Genomic DNA, 16,403 nt, shown 5'->3' on the forward strand with positions numbered 1-16,403 from the left:
TCCACACCGCGGGTATGTGCAGATGAATGGAATACAGCGGGGAAGAAAGACAACATTTTAATATTCAGAAGTTCCAGAGGACTCAAACATTCGGGCCTTTATGCCAGTCTGTTTTTGCTGTTTCCTCAGTGAAAGTTGTACATTTTTTTATTTTTGGGAGTATTGATCATGTAAAAGTGTCCTAGGCTTGCCAAAACTTCAAGATAATTGACAGGAATGTTTTTCGGCTAAGAAGCTTAATGCGTACACCATGTACAGACACAGGAGAAGACATCAACACAATGTGACAAGTGACAAAGCTTAGAGGCCTCCAAATCGTAATGCAAAATTCTCAGTTGGGGCTTTCTGGCAAAGTATAAATCCAATAACAAAACATGCACCGTTACCTTCCAAACTCCAAGTGCCCCACTGACCAGAGCAACAAGAGCCCCACTGACAGGAGTGACAAGAGCCCCACTGACCAGAGCAACAAGAGCCCCACTGACAGGAGCGACAAGATCCCCATTGACATTAGCTACAAGATCCCCACTGACCAGAGCAACAAGTGCCCCACTGACAGGAGCAACAAGTGCCCCACTGACAGGAGCAACAAGTGCCCCACTGACAGGAGCAACAAGCGCCCCACTGACAGGAGCAACAAGCGCCCCACTGACTGGAGCAACAAGAGCCCCACTGACTGGAGCAACAAGAGCCCAACTGAATGAAGCAACAAGAGCCCCACTGACAGGAGCAAAAGCGCCCCACTGACAGGAGCAACAAGAGCCCCACTGACAGGAGCAAAAGCGCCCCACTGACAGGAGTGACAAGAGCCCCACTGACAGTAGTAATAAGAGCCCCACTGACAGGAGCGACAAGAGCCCCATTGACAGGAGTGACAAGAGCCCCATTGACAGGAGAGACAAGAGCCCCACTGACAGGAGAGAAAAGCGCCCCACTGACAGGAGAGAAAAGAGCCCCACTGACAGGAGGGACAAGAGCCCCACTGACAGGAGCGACAAGAGCCTCACTAACAGGAGCGACAAGAGCCCCACTGACAGGAGCGACAAAAGCCCCACTGACAGGAGCGACAAGAGCCCCACTGACAGGAGCGAAAAGAGACCCACTGACAGGAGCGACAACAGCCCCCCTGACAGGAGCGACAACATCCCCACTGACAGGAGCGACAAGAGCCCCACTGACAGGAGCCACAAGAGCCCCACTGACAGGAGCGACAAGCACCCCAATGACAGGAGCAAAAGAGCCCCACTGACCGGAGCAACAAGAGCCCCACTGACTGGAGCAACAAGAACCCCACTGACAGGAGCGACAAGAGCCCCACTAACATGATCGACAACAAAACCCACTGACAGGAGCGACAAGAGCCCCACTGGCAGTAGCGACAAGAGCCCCACTGACAGAAGCGACAAGAGCACCACTGACAGGAGCAACAAGAGCCCCACTGACAGGAGCAACAAGTGCCCCACTGATAGGAGCAACAAGCGCCCCACTGACAGGAGCAACAAGCGACCCACTGACTGGAGCAACAAGAGCCCCACTGACTGGAGCAACAAGAGCCCAACTGAATGGAGCAACAAGAGCCCCACTGACAGGAGCAAAAGCGCCCCACTGACAGGAGCAACAAGAGCCCCACTGACAGGAGCAAAAGCGCCCCACTGACAGGAGTGACAAGAGCCCCACTGACAGTAGTAATAAGAGCCCCACTGACAGGAGCGACAAGAGCCCCATTGACAGGAGTGACAAGAGCCCCATTGACAGGAGAGACAAGAGCCCCACTGACAGGAGAGAAAAGCGCCCCACTGACAGGAGCAACAAGAGCCCCACTGACAGGAGCAACAAGAGCCCCACTGACAGGAGCAAAAGCGCCCCACTGACAGGAGTGACAAGAGCCCCATTGACAGGAGAGACAAGAGCCCCATTGACAGGAGAGACAAGAGCCCCATTGACAGGAGAGAAAAGAGCCCCACTGACAGGAGGGACAAGAGCCCCACTGACAGGAGCGACAAGAGCACCACTGACAGGAGCGACAAGAGCCTCACTAACAGGAGCGACAAGAGCCCCACTGACAGGAGCGACAAAAGCCCCACTGACAGGAGCGACAAGAGCCCCACTGACAGGAGCGACAAGAGCCCCACTGACAGGAGCGACAACAGCCCCCCTGACAGGAGCGACAACAGCCCCACTGACAGGAGCAACAAGAGCCCCACTGACAGGAGCAAAAGCGCCCCACTGACAGGAGTGACAAGAGCCCCACTGACAGTAGTAATAAGAGCCCCACTGACAGGAGCGACAAGAGCCCCATTGACAGGAGTGACAAGAGCCCCATTGACAGGAGAGACAAGAGCCCCACTGACAGGAGAGAAAAGCGCCCCACTGACAGGAGCAACAAGAGCCCCACTGACAGGAGCAACAAGAGCCCCACTGACAGGAGCAAAAGCGCCCCACTGACAGGAGTGACAAGAGCCCCACTGACAGTAGTAATAAGAGCCCCACTGACAGGAGCGACAAGAGCCCCATTGACAGGAGTGACAAGAGCCCCATTGACAGGAGAGACAAGAGCCCCACTGACAGGAGAGAAAAGCGCCCCACTGACAGGAGCAACAAGAGCCCCACTGACAGGAGCAACAAGAGCCCCACTGACAGGAGCAAAAGCGCCCCACTGACAGGAGTGACAAGAGCCCCATTGACAGGAGAGACAAGAGCCCCATTGACAGGAGAGACAAGAGCCCCATTGACAGGAGAGAAAAGAGCCCCACTGACAGGAGGGACAAGAGCCCCACTGACAGGAGCGACAAGAGCACCACTGACAGGAGCGACAAGAGCCTCACTAACAGGAGCGACAAGAGCCCCACTGACAGGAGCGACAAAAGCCCCACTGACAGGAGCGACAAGAGCCCCACTGACAGGAGCGACAAGAGCCCCACTGACAGGAGCGACAACAGCCCCCCTGACAGGAGCGACAACAGCCCCACTGACAGGAGCAACAAGAGCCCCACTGACAGGAGCAAAAGCGCCCCACTGACAGGAGTGACAAGAGCCCCACTGACAGTAGTAATAAGAGCCCCACTGACAGGAGCGACAAGAGCCCCATTGACAGGAGTGACAAGAGCCCCATTGACAGGAGAGACAAGAGCCCCACTGACAGGAGAGAAAAGCGCCCCACTGACAGGAGCGACAAGAGCCCCACTGACAGGAGCAACAAGAGCCCCACTGACAGGAGCAAAAGCGCCCCACTGACAGGAGTGACAAGAGCCCCATTGACAGGAGTGACAAGAGCCCCATTGACAGGAGAGACAAGAGCCCCACTGACAGGAGAGAAAAGAGCCCCACTGACAGGAGGGACAAGAGCCCCACTGACAGGAGCGACAAGAGCCTCACTAACAGGAGCGACAAGAGCCCCACTGACAGGAGCGACAAAAGCCCCACTGACAGGAGCGACAAGAGCCCCACTGACAGGAGCGAAAAGAGACCTACTGACAGGAGCGACAACAGCCCCCCTGAAAGGAGCGACAACATCCCCACTGACAGGAGCGACAAGAGCCCCACTGACAGGAGCCACAAGAGCCCCATTGACAGGAGAGACAAGAGCCCCACTGACAGGAGAGAAAAGCGCCCCACTGACAGGAGCAACAAGAGCCCCACTGACAGGAGCAACAAGAGCCCCACTGACAGGAGCAAAAGCGCCCCACTGACAGGAGTGACAAGAGCCCCATTGACAGGAGTGACAAGAGCCCCATTGACAGGAGAGACAAGAGCCCCATTGACAGGAGAGAAAAGAGCCCCGCTGACAGGAGGGACAAGAGCCCCACTGACAGGAGTGACAAGAGCCCCATTGACAGGAGAGACAAGAGCCCCACTGACAGGAGAGAAAAGAGCCCCACTGACAGGAGGGACAAGAGCCCCACTGACAGGAGCGACAAGAGCCTCACTAACAGGAGCGACAAGAGCCCCACTGACAGGAGCGACAAAAGCCCCACTGACAGGAGCGACAAGAGCCCCACTGACAGGAGCGAAAAGAGACCTACTGACAGGAGCGACAACAGCCCCCCTGAAAGGAGCGACAACATCCCCACTGACAGGAGCGACAAGAGCCCCATTGACAGGAGTGACAAGAGCCCCATTGACAGGAGAGACAAGAGCCCCACTGACAGGAGAGAAAAGCGCCCCACTGACAGGAGCAACAAGAGCCCCACTGACAGGAGCAACAAGAGCCCCACTGACAGGAGCAAAAGCGCCCCACTGACAGGAGTGACAAGAGCCCCATTGACAGGAGTGACAAGAGCCCCATTGACAGGAGAGACAAGAGCCCCATTGACAGGAGAGAAAAGAGCCCCGCTGACAGGAGGGACAAGAGCCCCACTGACAGGAGTGACAAGAGCCTCACTAACAGGAGCGACAAGAGCCCCACTGACAGGAGCGACAAAAGCCCCACTGACAGGAGCGACAAGAGCCCCACTGACAGGAGCGACAAGAGCCCCACTGACAGGAGCGACAAGAGCCCCACTGACAGGAGCCACAAGAGCCCCACTGACAGGAGCGACAAGCGCCCCAATGACAGGAGCAAAAGAGCCCCACTGACCGGAGCAACAAGAGCCCCACTGACTGGAGCAACAAGAACCCCACTGACAGGAGCGACAAGAGCCCCACTAACATGATCGACAACAAAACCCACTGACAGGAGCGACAAGAGCCCCACTGACAGGAGCGACAAGAGCACCACTGACAGGAGCAACAAGAGCCCCACTGACAGGAGCAACAAGTGCCCCACTGATAGGAGCAACAAGCGCCCCACTGACAGGAGCAACAAGCGCCCCACTGACTGGAGCAACAAGAGCCCCACTGACTGGAGCAACAAGAGCCCAACTGAATGGAGCAACAAGAGCCCCACTGACAGGAGCAAAAGCGCCCCACTGACAGGAGCAACAAGAGCCCCACTGACAGGAGCAAAAGCGCCCCACTGACAGGAGTGACAAGAGCCCCACTGACAGTAGTAATAAGAGCCCCACTGACAGGAGCGACAAGAGCCCCATTGACAGGAGTGACAAGAGCCCCATTGACAGGAGAGACAAGAGCCCCACTGACAGGAGAGAAAAGCGCCCCACTGACAGGAGCAACAAGAGCCCCACTGACAGGAGCAACAAGAGCCCCACTGACAGGAGCAAAAGCGCCCCACTGACAGGAGTGACAAGAGCCCCATTGACAGGAGTGACAAGAGCCCCATTGACAGGAGAGACAAGAGCCCCATTGACAGGAGAGAAAAGAGCCCCACTGACAGGAGGGACAAGAGCCCCACTGACAGGAGCGACAAGAGCACCACTGACAGGAGCGACAAGAGCCTCACTAACAGGAGCGACAAGAGCCCCACTGACAGGAGCGACAAAAGCCCCACTGACAGGAGCGACAAGAGCCCCACTGACAGGAGCGACAAGAGCCCCACTGACAGGAGCGACAACAGCCCCCCTGACAGGAGCGACAACAGCCCCACTGACAGGAGCGACAAGAGCCCCACTGACAGGAGCCACAAGAGCCCCACTGACAGGAGCGACAAGCGCCCCAATGACAGGAGCAAAAGAGCCCCACTGACCGGAGCAACAAGAGCCCCACTGACTGGAGCAACAAGAACCCCACTAACATGATCGACAACAAAACCCACTGACAGGAGCGACAAGAGCCCCACTGGCAGTAGCGACAAGAGCCCCACTGACAGGAGCGACAAGAGCACCACTGACAGGAGCGACAAGAGCCCCACTGACAGGAGCCACAAGAGCCCCACTGACAGGAGTGACAAGAGCCCCACTGACAGGAGCCACAAGAGCCCCACTGACAGAAGCAACAAGAGCCCCACTGACAGGAGCGACAAGAGCCCCACTGACAGGAGCGACAAGAGCCCCACTGACAGGAGCGACAAGAGCCCCACTGACAGGAGACACAAGAGCCCCACTGACAGGAGCCACAAGAGCCCTACTGATCAGAGTGACAAGAGCCATATTAACTGGAGCGACACAAGCCCCACTGACAGGAGCAATAAGAGCCCCACTGACAGTAGTAATAAGAGCCCTACTGACCGGAACATGAAGAGCCATACTGACCGGAACATGAAGAGCCATGCTGATTGCAGCAACAAGAGAGCCCCATTGACTGGAGCGTTAAGAGTCCTACTGACTGGAGGGACAAGAGTCCCACTGACTGGAACATCGAAAGCCCCACTAATCAGAGCAACAAGAGCCTACTGACCAGAGTGACAAGAGTCCCGCCGACCTGGAATGTCAAGAGCCCCACTGACTGGAATGATAAGAGCCCCACTGACCAGTACAACAAAATCCCAATTGACTGGAATGACATGCTCAACTCATTGATGCTGATGATGACCTGGATGTTATGGAGTTTGATATCCTCTCCTCCAGGTGTATGACGGAGTACCATAATGCCACACTCAAGATGACTTCTGCCAATGGTTGTGTTGTCCTGATTGGCTGTCCTGCTTCTTCCAGGGAACTGTCTTTCTTTGCCTTCTCTGATAAATGAAGCCTCTCAGGTGGCATCCTCCTGCATGGTCAATTAAACCTTACATCATACAAAGTTTCTACAATCTGCATGCCCAATAGATTGGTGGGTTCCAGATTTTCAACGGTGAATGGAACATTTCATGTTACCAGGAGTCCACACTATCCACAGTACTTGCAGAAAGGGGAGAACATTCTGTTGCAGAGATGGTTCTGATGTGTTTATTTAGGAATTACTATGAGAACGACCCTCATTCTGTCATTCTGTCCAGTAGTACCCATATCATCATTCCCACCATCAAGTTCAATCTTAGCCCGCAAGTTGAGAGCAACATACCCATAGAACCGCTGGGCAGGCCCATCAGAATGCAGACTTACCCTTGTCCACTCAGGGCTGGAGGATGACGCTACATGACGTCACCTCCAATTCGTCAGAAACATTCATCTGAAAAATAGGTGCTGGGCTACTTTTCAGAACGGACACTGGAAAAATCATTCGATGTGGTGAGCTTACAACTCCGCTCGCCTGGTATTGTGGAGATTCGGGCGGTGGGGCAGGTGCGTTCGGCGGGGCAGAGGCGAATATACGCAGCCTAGCGAACAGGTCTGAATTACCCCGTATCTTTCTTAACCTTATATTTATTTAGTCTATGTTTATTTTTTGTTGCGCACTGTCCATGCGTCCAACACCTGTCGCACTGTCTCACACCCACACCTGTTTATATTACAAAGAGGGCTGTAGATGTATGCTATATGTGGATGGATCCTGTACTAGGATTGTGACAGTACTTCCAATGCTTGTTTGAATTGATGACTGTGTCGGAGAGTGTTTTTTGCTCTATATAAAGAGAACATTTCGCTGAGTGATCATCACTCCCACAGACTGATACATGAAAGCCCTTGAAGGTCTATTTATGAGCAATAAACTGTATTCTGCTTACAAGATCCTACACAATGACCACAGATAAGAGCTAGCAATCTAATGCAATGCCTGGCTGTTACGCGTTGAACCCAATGCCCTGAGCTGTAGTTCACAGCAAAAACATATGGTCAGAAAAAAAGCCACAGTCCCCAGTAAGGAGGTCATAGAGTTTCCCAAGCAAACAAGCTGTAGATAGACAGTGAAACGCGTTGGTTTTTAGGAGTGTCTCCTGCCATCATCTCCCTCTGGTCCTACCACTCCACCCAAATCTACCAACGGCACCTGCCATCATCTCCCTCTGGTCCTACCACTCCACCCAAATCTAACAACGGCACCTGCCATCATAACCCTCTGGTGCTACCACTCCACCCAAATCTACCAACGGCACCTGGTCATCTTTTACCGATCTATCATTTCCTAGAGAGGATACACCATGGAAATATCCTAAAGGTCCATTACCTCCAGCGGTAACTCCAAACTCAGTAGTTCCCAAACTGTGTGCCGTAGCACCCTAGGGTGCCTTGGGGGACTTGCAGGGGTGCCTTGGGTTGGTGGTCCAGGACCACTTCAAGTTTTTTATGTCCATTATAATAGTCATATTGTGGACAAACAGAAGGGAATCCTGTCCATTACCACATAACTGATCCTAAGGAAAACACAATTTATTTAACTTAATATTAGTTTCTGAATTTCTCAATGAGAAACCTTTAGCCTAAGGGTACCGCGAAAAAATTTCTGATGCTTTGGGGTGCCGTGATTCAAAAACTTTGGAAACCCCTTGTCACGATCCGAGTACTGAAGCCATGTACCTTACCAGCTAAGTGCCTGCGCAGGCTGAGCTTGCGTTATAGGTCCCGGCGCTGCCGGCATCCTGTGAGCTGTGCGCCTCTCTCCCTGTCCGCCGCCATTGCTCCTGGCCACAAGCATGGCAGATACAAAAATACTTTCCCGCCTTAGCCTGACATGGGGGCTGCTATGTTTTCTCGGTCACATGTCTGCCTGAGCCAATGCTAGCCTGGTTTGATCTCCCAGGATATCTGCCCAGCCAATCACGGCTACCCTGTGGGTATAAGTATCCTGGGAGCTCTCACTCCAGTGCTAGTGCTTCATTTGTCATTTCCTACATGAAAGTGTATCTACTGGTGTTGTTTCTCTCTCTGCTGCATACCCGCTCCAGGTGTTCCAGTTCCAGGACAATCCAGGCTCACTTGTGTCTGTGATCTGCCAGAGGTTCCATCGCCTGTGCCATTCCGGGTTCACCTGTGATCTGCCACTGCAGCTATACTCACCTGCCGGTTCCAGCCTAGCTCCCATCGTCAGCCAATGTTCCGCCATCGATGCTATTCCGATATTCCGGTTATCAGTATGCTGTCTCCATCCGTTCCATCCGGATCCCACAGCCTTCATCTCACCTCTGCATTACTGGTCCGATACTCCGGATAACCTCACTCCATCTCGATCCGATGTTCCACCATCGAATCCATATCGGTGCAAGTAGTTCTGTTTCACCATACCAGTGACTGTCATTGCCATTCCATCGCTTTGCAAACTGCTTGTACCATCTCCATTCAATAAACCTGTTGTATTTTACCTACTGCCTGATTCTTCCTCTGGGTGCACTGTCCTGCTCATATGCACAAGGGTCTTCTCAAGCCTGCCAGGTTCCAGTACCTATCCAGACCCCCACCAGAGGTCTTAGTCACGCCGACTCAGACCCCTGGTGTGACACCCCTGTGACCTAACTCCATCTCGCTGAACAGTACCGTACCATCAAGAGGACTACTCCAACCCTGGAAAAAATCCCAGTGAATCCTCCAGCCAGGGCCGGCGCTACCCACTCAGCAGCTCCTGCAAAGCAGGGAGGCGCCATGCTGAAAAGGCGCTGTCTCCCTCCCTGCTCTGCTAAAGCTGCCTCAGCCCTCACTGTCACTGCCTCCTGCATGCCGCCCACAGCGCCTGTCTGACAGCGGGTGGCAGTATGGAGAGGCTGAGCAGCTCCCTACTGATAAGTTGGGCTACACCGCGCACACACTGTCCTCCTACTGTGACCTGCCCCCTCTTCCTCACGGACACTTGAGCTGAGGCATGTAGCGCTGTCTGTGAATGCCTGGATGACATGTCATGTCCGGATCCGCCCCCTACCTATTGCTCCCTGCGCCTGTCAGCTGTCAATCAAATGACGAACAGGCAGCGCCGCCTTCCCTTTCTTCCCTCTTCTCAGTGTGCTGTGCCAGTGCCGCTGCCAGTCCTCAACACTCCGTCCCCTCCTTTCCCCCTCAGTCACGAGTGCTGCACATACTTTTTGTACTGCTTTCGGATCGCATCACACACCGTACGATGCAATGCGATCTAGCCCATAAAGTATGCAATTCTCGCAGAGTGTATGGGCGGGCACCTTTAGTGCCTGCAACATTTTGCGGACACAGCACTGAGATGGTGTATGCATACATGTACATGCACCCGAGATCCTCCATAGGATCGCATGTTGCATACACTCCCACAATCGGGCTGCAGCTTGTTGCAATAACAATGTGAAAGGGCGCAAAATGTATGGTTTGCAGGAGGGCGCCGGACACCCTAGCACCGGCCCTGCCTCCAGCGGTGAGACTTTAACTATCAGTGCCAAAAATTACCAAATTAATACATGGAACTGTACATGAGGACCAACCACTAATTTGCAAACAGAGGGACCTACCATGCAAAAATCTGTGTGACCACTCCTATACGTGACTTTCACCTCTGCCTACTTTCTTAGGGAAAGTTCCTTTTCGTCATTCATTTCATTTTTGTATTGTGTTTATGAGTAATACAATTGTTATTTGATATTTATTATATAACCATTTCAGTGCTGCTTCAGTTTGCTATTGCATTTGTGTACACCAGTAAAGAGGTGCTGCAGCAGCTATATTATGGATATCCAGAAGTATAGGATGTCAGGTGAAAGGTAAGCAATACGCAGCTGGCACATAGGGGCTAACCTGATACATTGCAGTTGGCTGCGAGCAGAAAACCGCCGCCAAGTCTGAAAGAAGAAATGCCCGACGCAAATTAGCGAATGCATCGCCGATCATCGTGCATTTTCAGACCCATACGCAAATACTGGAACATCGGAGAGTTTTTGCTGTCTGATGTGAGTAGATCTGAGGCAACCACTCATCTGCGACTGAGATGGACCAGAAGTGGTCAGCGCTGATGCCAGGGATCCACCTTACTTTCCTCCTATAGAGTATATTGTTAGCCTGTTGAAAACATATTCAATGCACTGAGTAACTTTACCAGTTCCGGTAGACTGCATTAGATATCTGAACATGTTGATATTGTGATATATGTCCTGTTTGAGTTACTCTTGAAGTAGTGATTGAGTATATTGGTGTGAAGAGAGGAAACCATTTTGTGCATCATAAGTTGATTAATGTGCACTTTGGGGACTGAACAATTTGATACTATTAAGTACTGAAGACAATTGTGCTATTAAAAGTGGAACTGTGTTTATTGTGCTTTATAACTGGAAAGTCAAAGCTAATATTCTCTGCAATCAAGAAAGATTAGTATTAGATGTTAGTCCTATTACTTTTGCCTATTGTGGATTACAAGTACATGCATGATACAGGACATTGATCACCTAGTAAGAGAGAAACCTAACGACAGAACTTGGTGCTCACATTAAAGGTAAATGACTGATCAGTCTGGGGTTGTGGTAAAATGGTGCCAGCACGGGTTGAGGCAGTGCCGCAGGGGGTCTGTGCATGGCGTGCAGCGCTGAGGAGGCAGCTGGGTCCTAGTATAGACTGTAAGTCACAGGCCATAGTTAGCAAATCTACAAATTTGAATCTGATGAATCTTATTCAGGCTCTATGTTGGCCCACTCTTCTGTAGTGCTGTAGACTTTGGCAGCTGGTTTTGTGCCTGGTTTTGTGACTGCACTGTACATGCTCAGGACTGCGGGAACATGGCACCTTTGCTTTATTCCCATGGACATCTCTACTATGCATGTAAAATCATTGGGAAAATGGCCTCTGCACCATTTTCCCGGTGATTCCTGTCTACAGTGCTGGTGGCCACGCAGGACTTTGGAGGGGTAAGTATAATTATATTGGTGCAGTGCCCATTACCTATATACGTCAATGTCTCTGCCACTGCTAGGCAATCCTGCAGCCCCTAAGTAAGATTTGCCACTGGTTTTAACGATCACAGCTTCCAGATAAGATATTTAGAAATGCTGACTGGATGGTTTGATTTTTCTCTTCTTTTTCCACTCCTTTCTTTTTTCTTTTCCACGTTTTGTGGGCCTTATTCTAGTTCACTCTTTCTGACAAATTCCTTCTTAGATGGACAAAACCATGTGCACTGCAGGTGGGGCAGATGTTACTTGTGCAGAGAGAATTAGATTTGGGTGGGGTTTTACTTCAAAGTGAGATCTATATTGCAGTGTAAAAATAATGCAGCCAGTATTTACCCTGCACAGAAACAAAATAACTCACCCAAATCTAATTCTCTCTGCACATTTTACAGCTGCCCCCTGCAGTGCACATGGTTTTGTCCATCTAAGAAGGATTTTGTCAGAAAGTGTGAACTAGAATAAGGCCCTGTGTCCTTTTTTAAAATCTTAGCCCATCTTTCTTTTGGGCTTTATGATGGTATTTTTTTAACAGATGTCATTCATATTTACTTTGCTTTAGACAACTGTTGGTGACATATCAATGTAATTTTCTTGTCAATAAAACTGAATTAATTGAACAGAAAAAAAGAAAATTCTGGTCAAACCCATTCCCCCCCCCAGTACCCAGGACCATGGCAGTTCATTCTGGCACTGTATAGAGGTTCAGAGGCATTAATAGAAGGAAGCAATATAAAAAAACAAAAGAGGAGAAACAGACAACTGCTTTAAACCAAATACAGAATAACCCTGGATACAGATCTAAGTAAGCCGCACAAATATAAAACAATGTGGCATTGTGAGGGGAGCATGCAAAGTCGATTAACAAATGCTTAAATATTTAAACACTGGGGCTGACCCAGTAACTATGACATGTTTGAAGGCCACATGAAATATTTTATTACTGAGTAAACTTGCATTTTGCATTCTGCGACATTTATTCCCGTTATCTGAATTTCTAGTTATTGTAAAATCATTTTAGTGCTTCTTGATCTGTGTAACACATGAATGAAGTTCTAGAGGATTTGCATTTCTCATCTGTGAAATCCTCAGATTAAAACAATCTTTACAAGGCAGTGAGGAATGTCAGGTATGCCTTCAAATAAGCCTCTCGCACAGTGCTAGAACTCCCAGAGACATTGGAGGCACTGGCCACCGGGCTTCAACTGTCACAGAGGCACCAAGAAAGAAAAGCTGAGGGGGTTGCTGAACTAGAACAAATCATTTCATAGAGATTTGATGAGGACACTGCTGACTCACAAACCCTCTTTGCAGCCCACTTGAACTGAAGAGTCTCAGAATGTGTGATAACAGACTAAAGTGTGTACTGTATAATGATCTGCAGCTGTGCTTTTGTGTCTTACAGGATGAAAGAAAGGAGAGTAGTTGTGGTTTTAAGGTAATGCACACAATTATTATTAAAATAATACAGGCTCCGGAACTTCGAAAGGATCAGGAAGCGAACGCCAAAATCCCAACAGTCGGCATTACAATTGGTGAGTATGCGGGAAACGGTAGTGAGCGAAAAGAAGCCCATAGGCTTCTATAGAGTATCGCCACCCAAAGGTGCCGATACCCTGCCCGGCGATATCGGTGCGGCCAGGTACATAAGAAAATGCGGAAAAACAGGGGTTTTACCGCATTTTCCCCTTAGTACATCCCGCCCTGAGTGACAGTCGTTGTCCATTTTCCGATTTGGGAAACAAATGACTTAATTACAAATTACATTTGCTCCTATCCAGTACCAGGTTTTATTCCCTCCAACCAACTAGTTGGATGGTTGGATGAAAACTGGTCTGATGTGTGGCCAGCATTAGTCACCAGGATGAAACGCGTTGAGAAACCTCTGAATCAACATCATCCTGGCTTCAAAAGTGATAAAATGGAGAGTGATAAACAACCAACCAATCAGCTCCTGCCTGACATTTTTCAAACACAGTCTGTGACATGGTAGGCAGGAGCTGATTGGCTGGCTGTTTATCACTCTCCATTTTATCACTTTTGAAGCTTAGTGCATCTGGCCCCCTATGAGATAAGCATCCAATACATGATCCTATTTATTTGTTTTAATATATATAATAAATTGTTATATTTATATACTATAGTCTCCGTATGAGTTCTGGACACCAGTGGTCACCAATGCGTAGATTAATTGGCTGCCATCACAAAAAAAGTTATCTAGCAGATGTACCCATATAGCAATGGCAGATTAGATCGGCCATTTTGTTCTTATCTGTGTCAAATTCTGTTTCCTTCAACCCACATTGTGTCCGGGCCTCTGCCAAACATGCTGAGGTGATTGATGGCCACTGGGTGAGGTCCTGTGGTTTTTGGTAGATTTTCTGTACTCACTTTGTGGTAGGCGATCAGGTCAAAATATCTGAACTATATGTTCAAGCGGCTGCTGTGTTCGGCCGGGAAGGTGCCTTTAAATACCTGTTATGTATGTGGTCTCTGACTATTAAGGACAAGACAGAAATAGCCGTCAGGACAGAAAACACACACTGGGCTCATTAGCCCCATCTCTGAAGAAAGAAACACTCACTCCGGGGAGCTTAGCAGGATTCCTCTCGCTTTCCAAAAGTTTTACAACCGCGCACAGGGCCAGATTTTATTTTAACACCGTCCTGAAATTCATACAGAAGAAACACAGCACAACACATTTTGAGGTTGTTTTTCTAGGAAAAATATAAAGTGTTTTGCTTTGTTCGCAAGCCCTTGTTCTAATTCACTCGGTCGCCGGCTTGTTCGCACCAGGAGGCCGATGTTTTAGCATGCGCGTGTGCAAGGCCTCTGTACGGGCGCGTTCGTCGACTTGCATAGTCGCTATGGCACTCGAACGGGGGGGGGGGGGCTTTGGAGGCGGGCAGGGGGCATGCGCATGGGAATCACCCATGCAGTGTCATAGCGTGGCACCATAAACCATCACACCACCTCTGGATCTTGGATCCTGGGAAGAGAATTTTAGTAGATTTGCGTGAGAATATTGAATTTGAGTAAAAAGTATTTACAGTATCACATTAAAAATGCTGATTGCAATAAATATGCACCTAAAAGTGTTTAAGTCTTTTTTAAATAAATATATTTAATAAATATAGATTGAACTGTGATCCAATCTCCTTTGCTGGAAGCGGCAAAAAGTTAATTTGAATATTATAGCCCTCACATCCTACCTCCCACCGTGTTACAGTACCGTGTTTATACCAGGCCTGGGCAGACGTATGAACGCAGCACTGTATTGAGTGGCCTTTGACCTCTGGTGACATCACTAGAGAGGGCTGAGACCGGAGAGAACCCTGACCAGGTGCTGCCAGTCTAACTTTCCTATAGTTGCCTGTGATCTCTTGGAAAGTCAAGGTGTCACTTTCCGTCAGTCATGTGAGCTAGCAGAGTGACCGAGGACCTATGAATAGAAACATAATACGGAAATAAGTAACAGGATCTCAGGGCAGAATAACCTTCCTATGTGCTTCATACATGACTCAGGGGTCTATGTACTAAGCTTTGGAGAGACATAAAGGAGGTACCCAGTTACCCACGGTAAATAATTGCAGGTAATTGTTTTACTGGACCTGGGTGTTTTCATGACAGAATGGATTCATTTCGAGCGCCGCAATAGTATTGCGCCAAAATAAAAAAGCAGTGAAACATTAAAAAAAAAGATCACAAAATGTCATGGTCTGAGAGTCCATCCGGTGCGTTGTGGCAAACTCCAGATGGGCCGCCATGTGCTTTTGATGAGGAGTGGCTTCCGTCTGACCACTCTATCATACAGGCCTGATTGGTGGATTGCTGCAGAGATGGTTGTCCTTCTGGAAGGTTCTCCTCTTTCCACAGAGGAATGCTGTAGTTCTGGCAGAGTGACCATCAGGTTCTTGGTCTCCTCCCTGACTAGGGCCCTTCTCCCCTGATCGCTCAGTCTAACCATTGGTAGCCAACTCCAGTCCTCGAGAGCTACCAACAGTTCACATTTTCCAGACAACCTAGCTGCTGCACAGGTGCACTCATTACTCACTGGCACATTTTAAAAGATCCAAAGGTGGAGCTAATTACTTCACTTATTTATTTTATTATTTATTTATTTACAGCTTCTTATATAGCGCAGCAGATTCCGTTACAGCGTCTTATATAGCGCAGCAGATTCCGTTACAGTGTCTTATATAGCGCAGCAGATTCCGTTACAGTGTCTTATATAGCGCAGCAGATTCCGTTACAGTGTCTTATATAGCGCAGCAGATTCCGTTACAGCATCTTATATAGCGCAGCAGATTCCGTTACAGCGTCTTATATAGCGCAGCAGATTCCGTTACAGTGTCTTATATAGCGCAGCAGATTCCGGTACAGCGTCTTATATAGCGCAGCAGATTCCGTTACAGTGTCTTATATAGCGCAGCAGATTCCGTTACAGAGTCTTATATAGCGCAGCAGATTCCGTTACAGCGTCTTATATAGCGCAGCAGATTCCGTTACAGTGTCTTATATAGCGCAGCAGATTCCGTTACAGCGTCTTATATAGCGCAGCAGATTCCGTTACAGCGTCTTATATAGCGCAGCAGATTCCGTTACAGTGTCTTATATAGCGCAGCAGATTCCGTTACAGCGTCTTATATAGCGCAGCAGATTCCGTTACAGTGTCTTATATAGCGCAGCAGATTCCGTTACAGCGTCTTATATAGCGCAACAGATTCCGTTACAGTGTCTTATATAGCGCAGCAGATTCCGTTACAGTGTCTTATATAGCGCAGCAGATTCCGTTACAGTGTCTTATATAGCGCAACAGATTCCGTTACAGTGTCTTATATAGCGCAGCAGATTCCGTTACAGT

The 16,403-nt window shown here is 49.6% G+C and overlaps 1 protein-coding gene across 1 annotated transcript; it reads left to right on the forward strand.

Annotated features, from left to right (window-relative positions):
• Positions 1-374: 374 nt before the first annotated feature.
• LOC146026910 (uncharacterized) lies at positions 375-8,983 on the forward strand. The gene is made up of 3 exons (XM_083157958.1): positions 375-568; positions 3,238-7,104; positions 8,600-8,983. Exons 1-2 carry the CDS (start codon positions 375-377, stop codon positions 4,238-4,240), a joined length of 1,197 nt encoding a protein of 398 aa, XP_083014084.1. The 3' UTR covers positions 4,241-7,104; positions 8,600-8,983.
• Positions 8,984-16,403: the final 7,420 nt, after the last annotated feature.

Source organism: Crinia signifera, chromosome 8, assembly GCF_055691185.1.
Source record: "Crinia signifera chromosome 8, ASM5569118v1, whole genome shotgun sequence".
Lineage (NCBI taxonomy): Eukaryota > Metazoa > Chordata > Amphibia > Anura > Myobatrachidae > Crinia > Crinia signifera.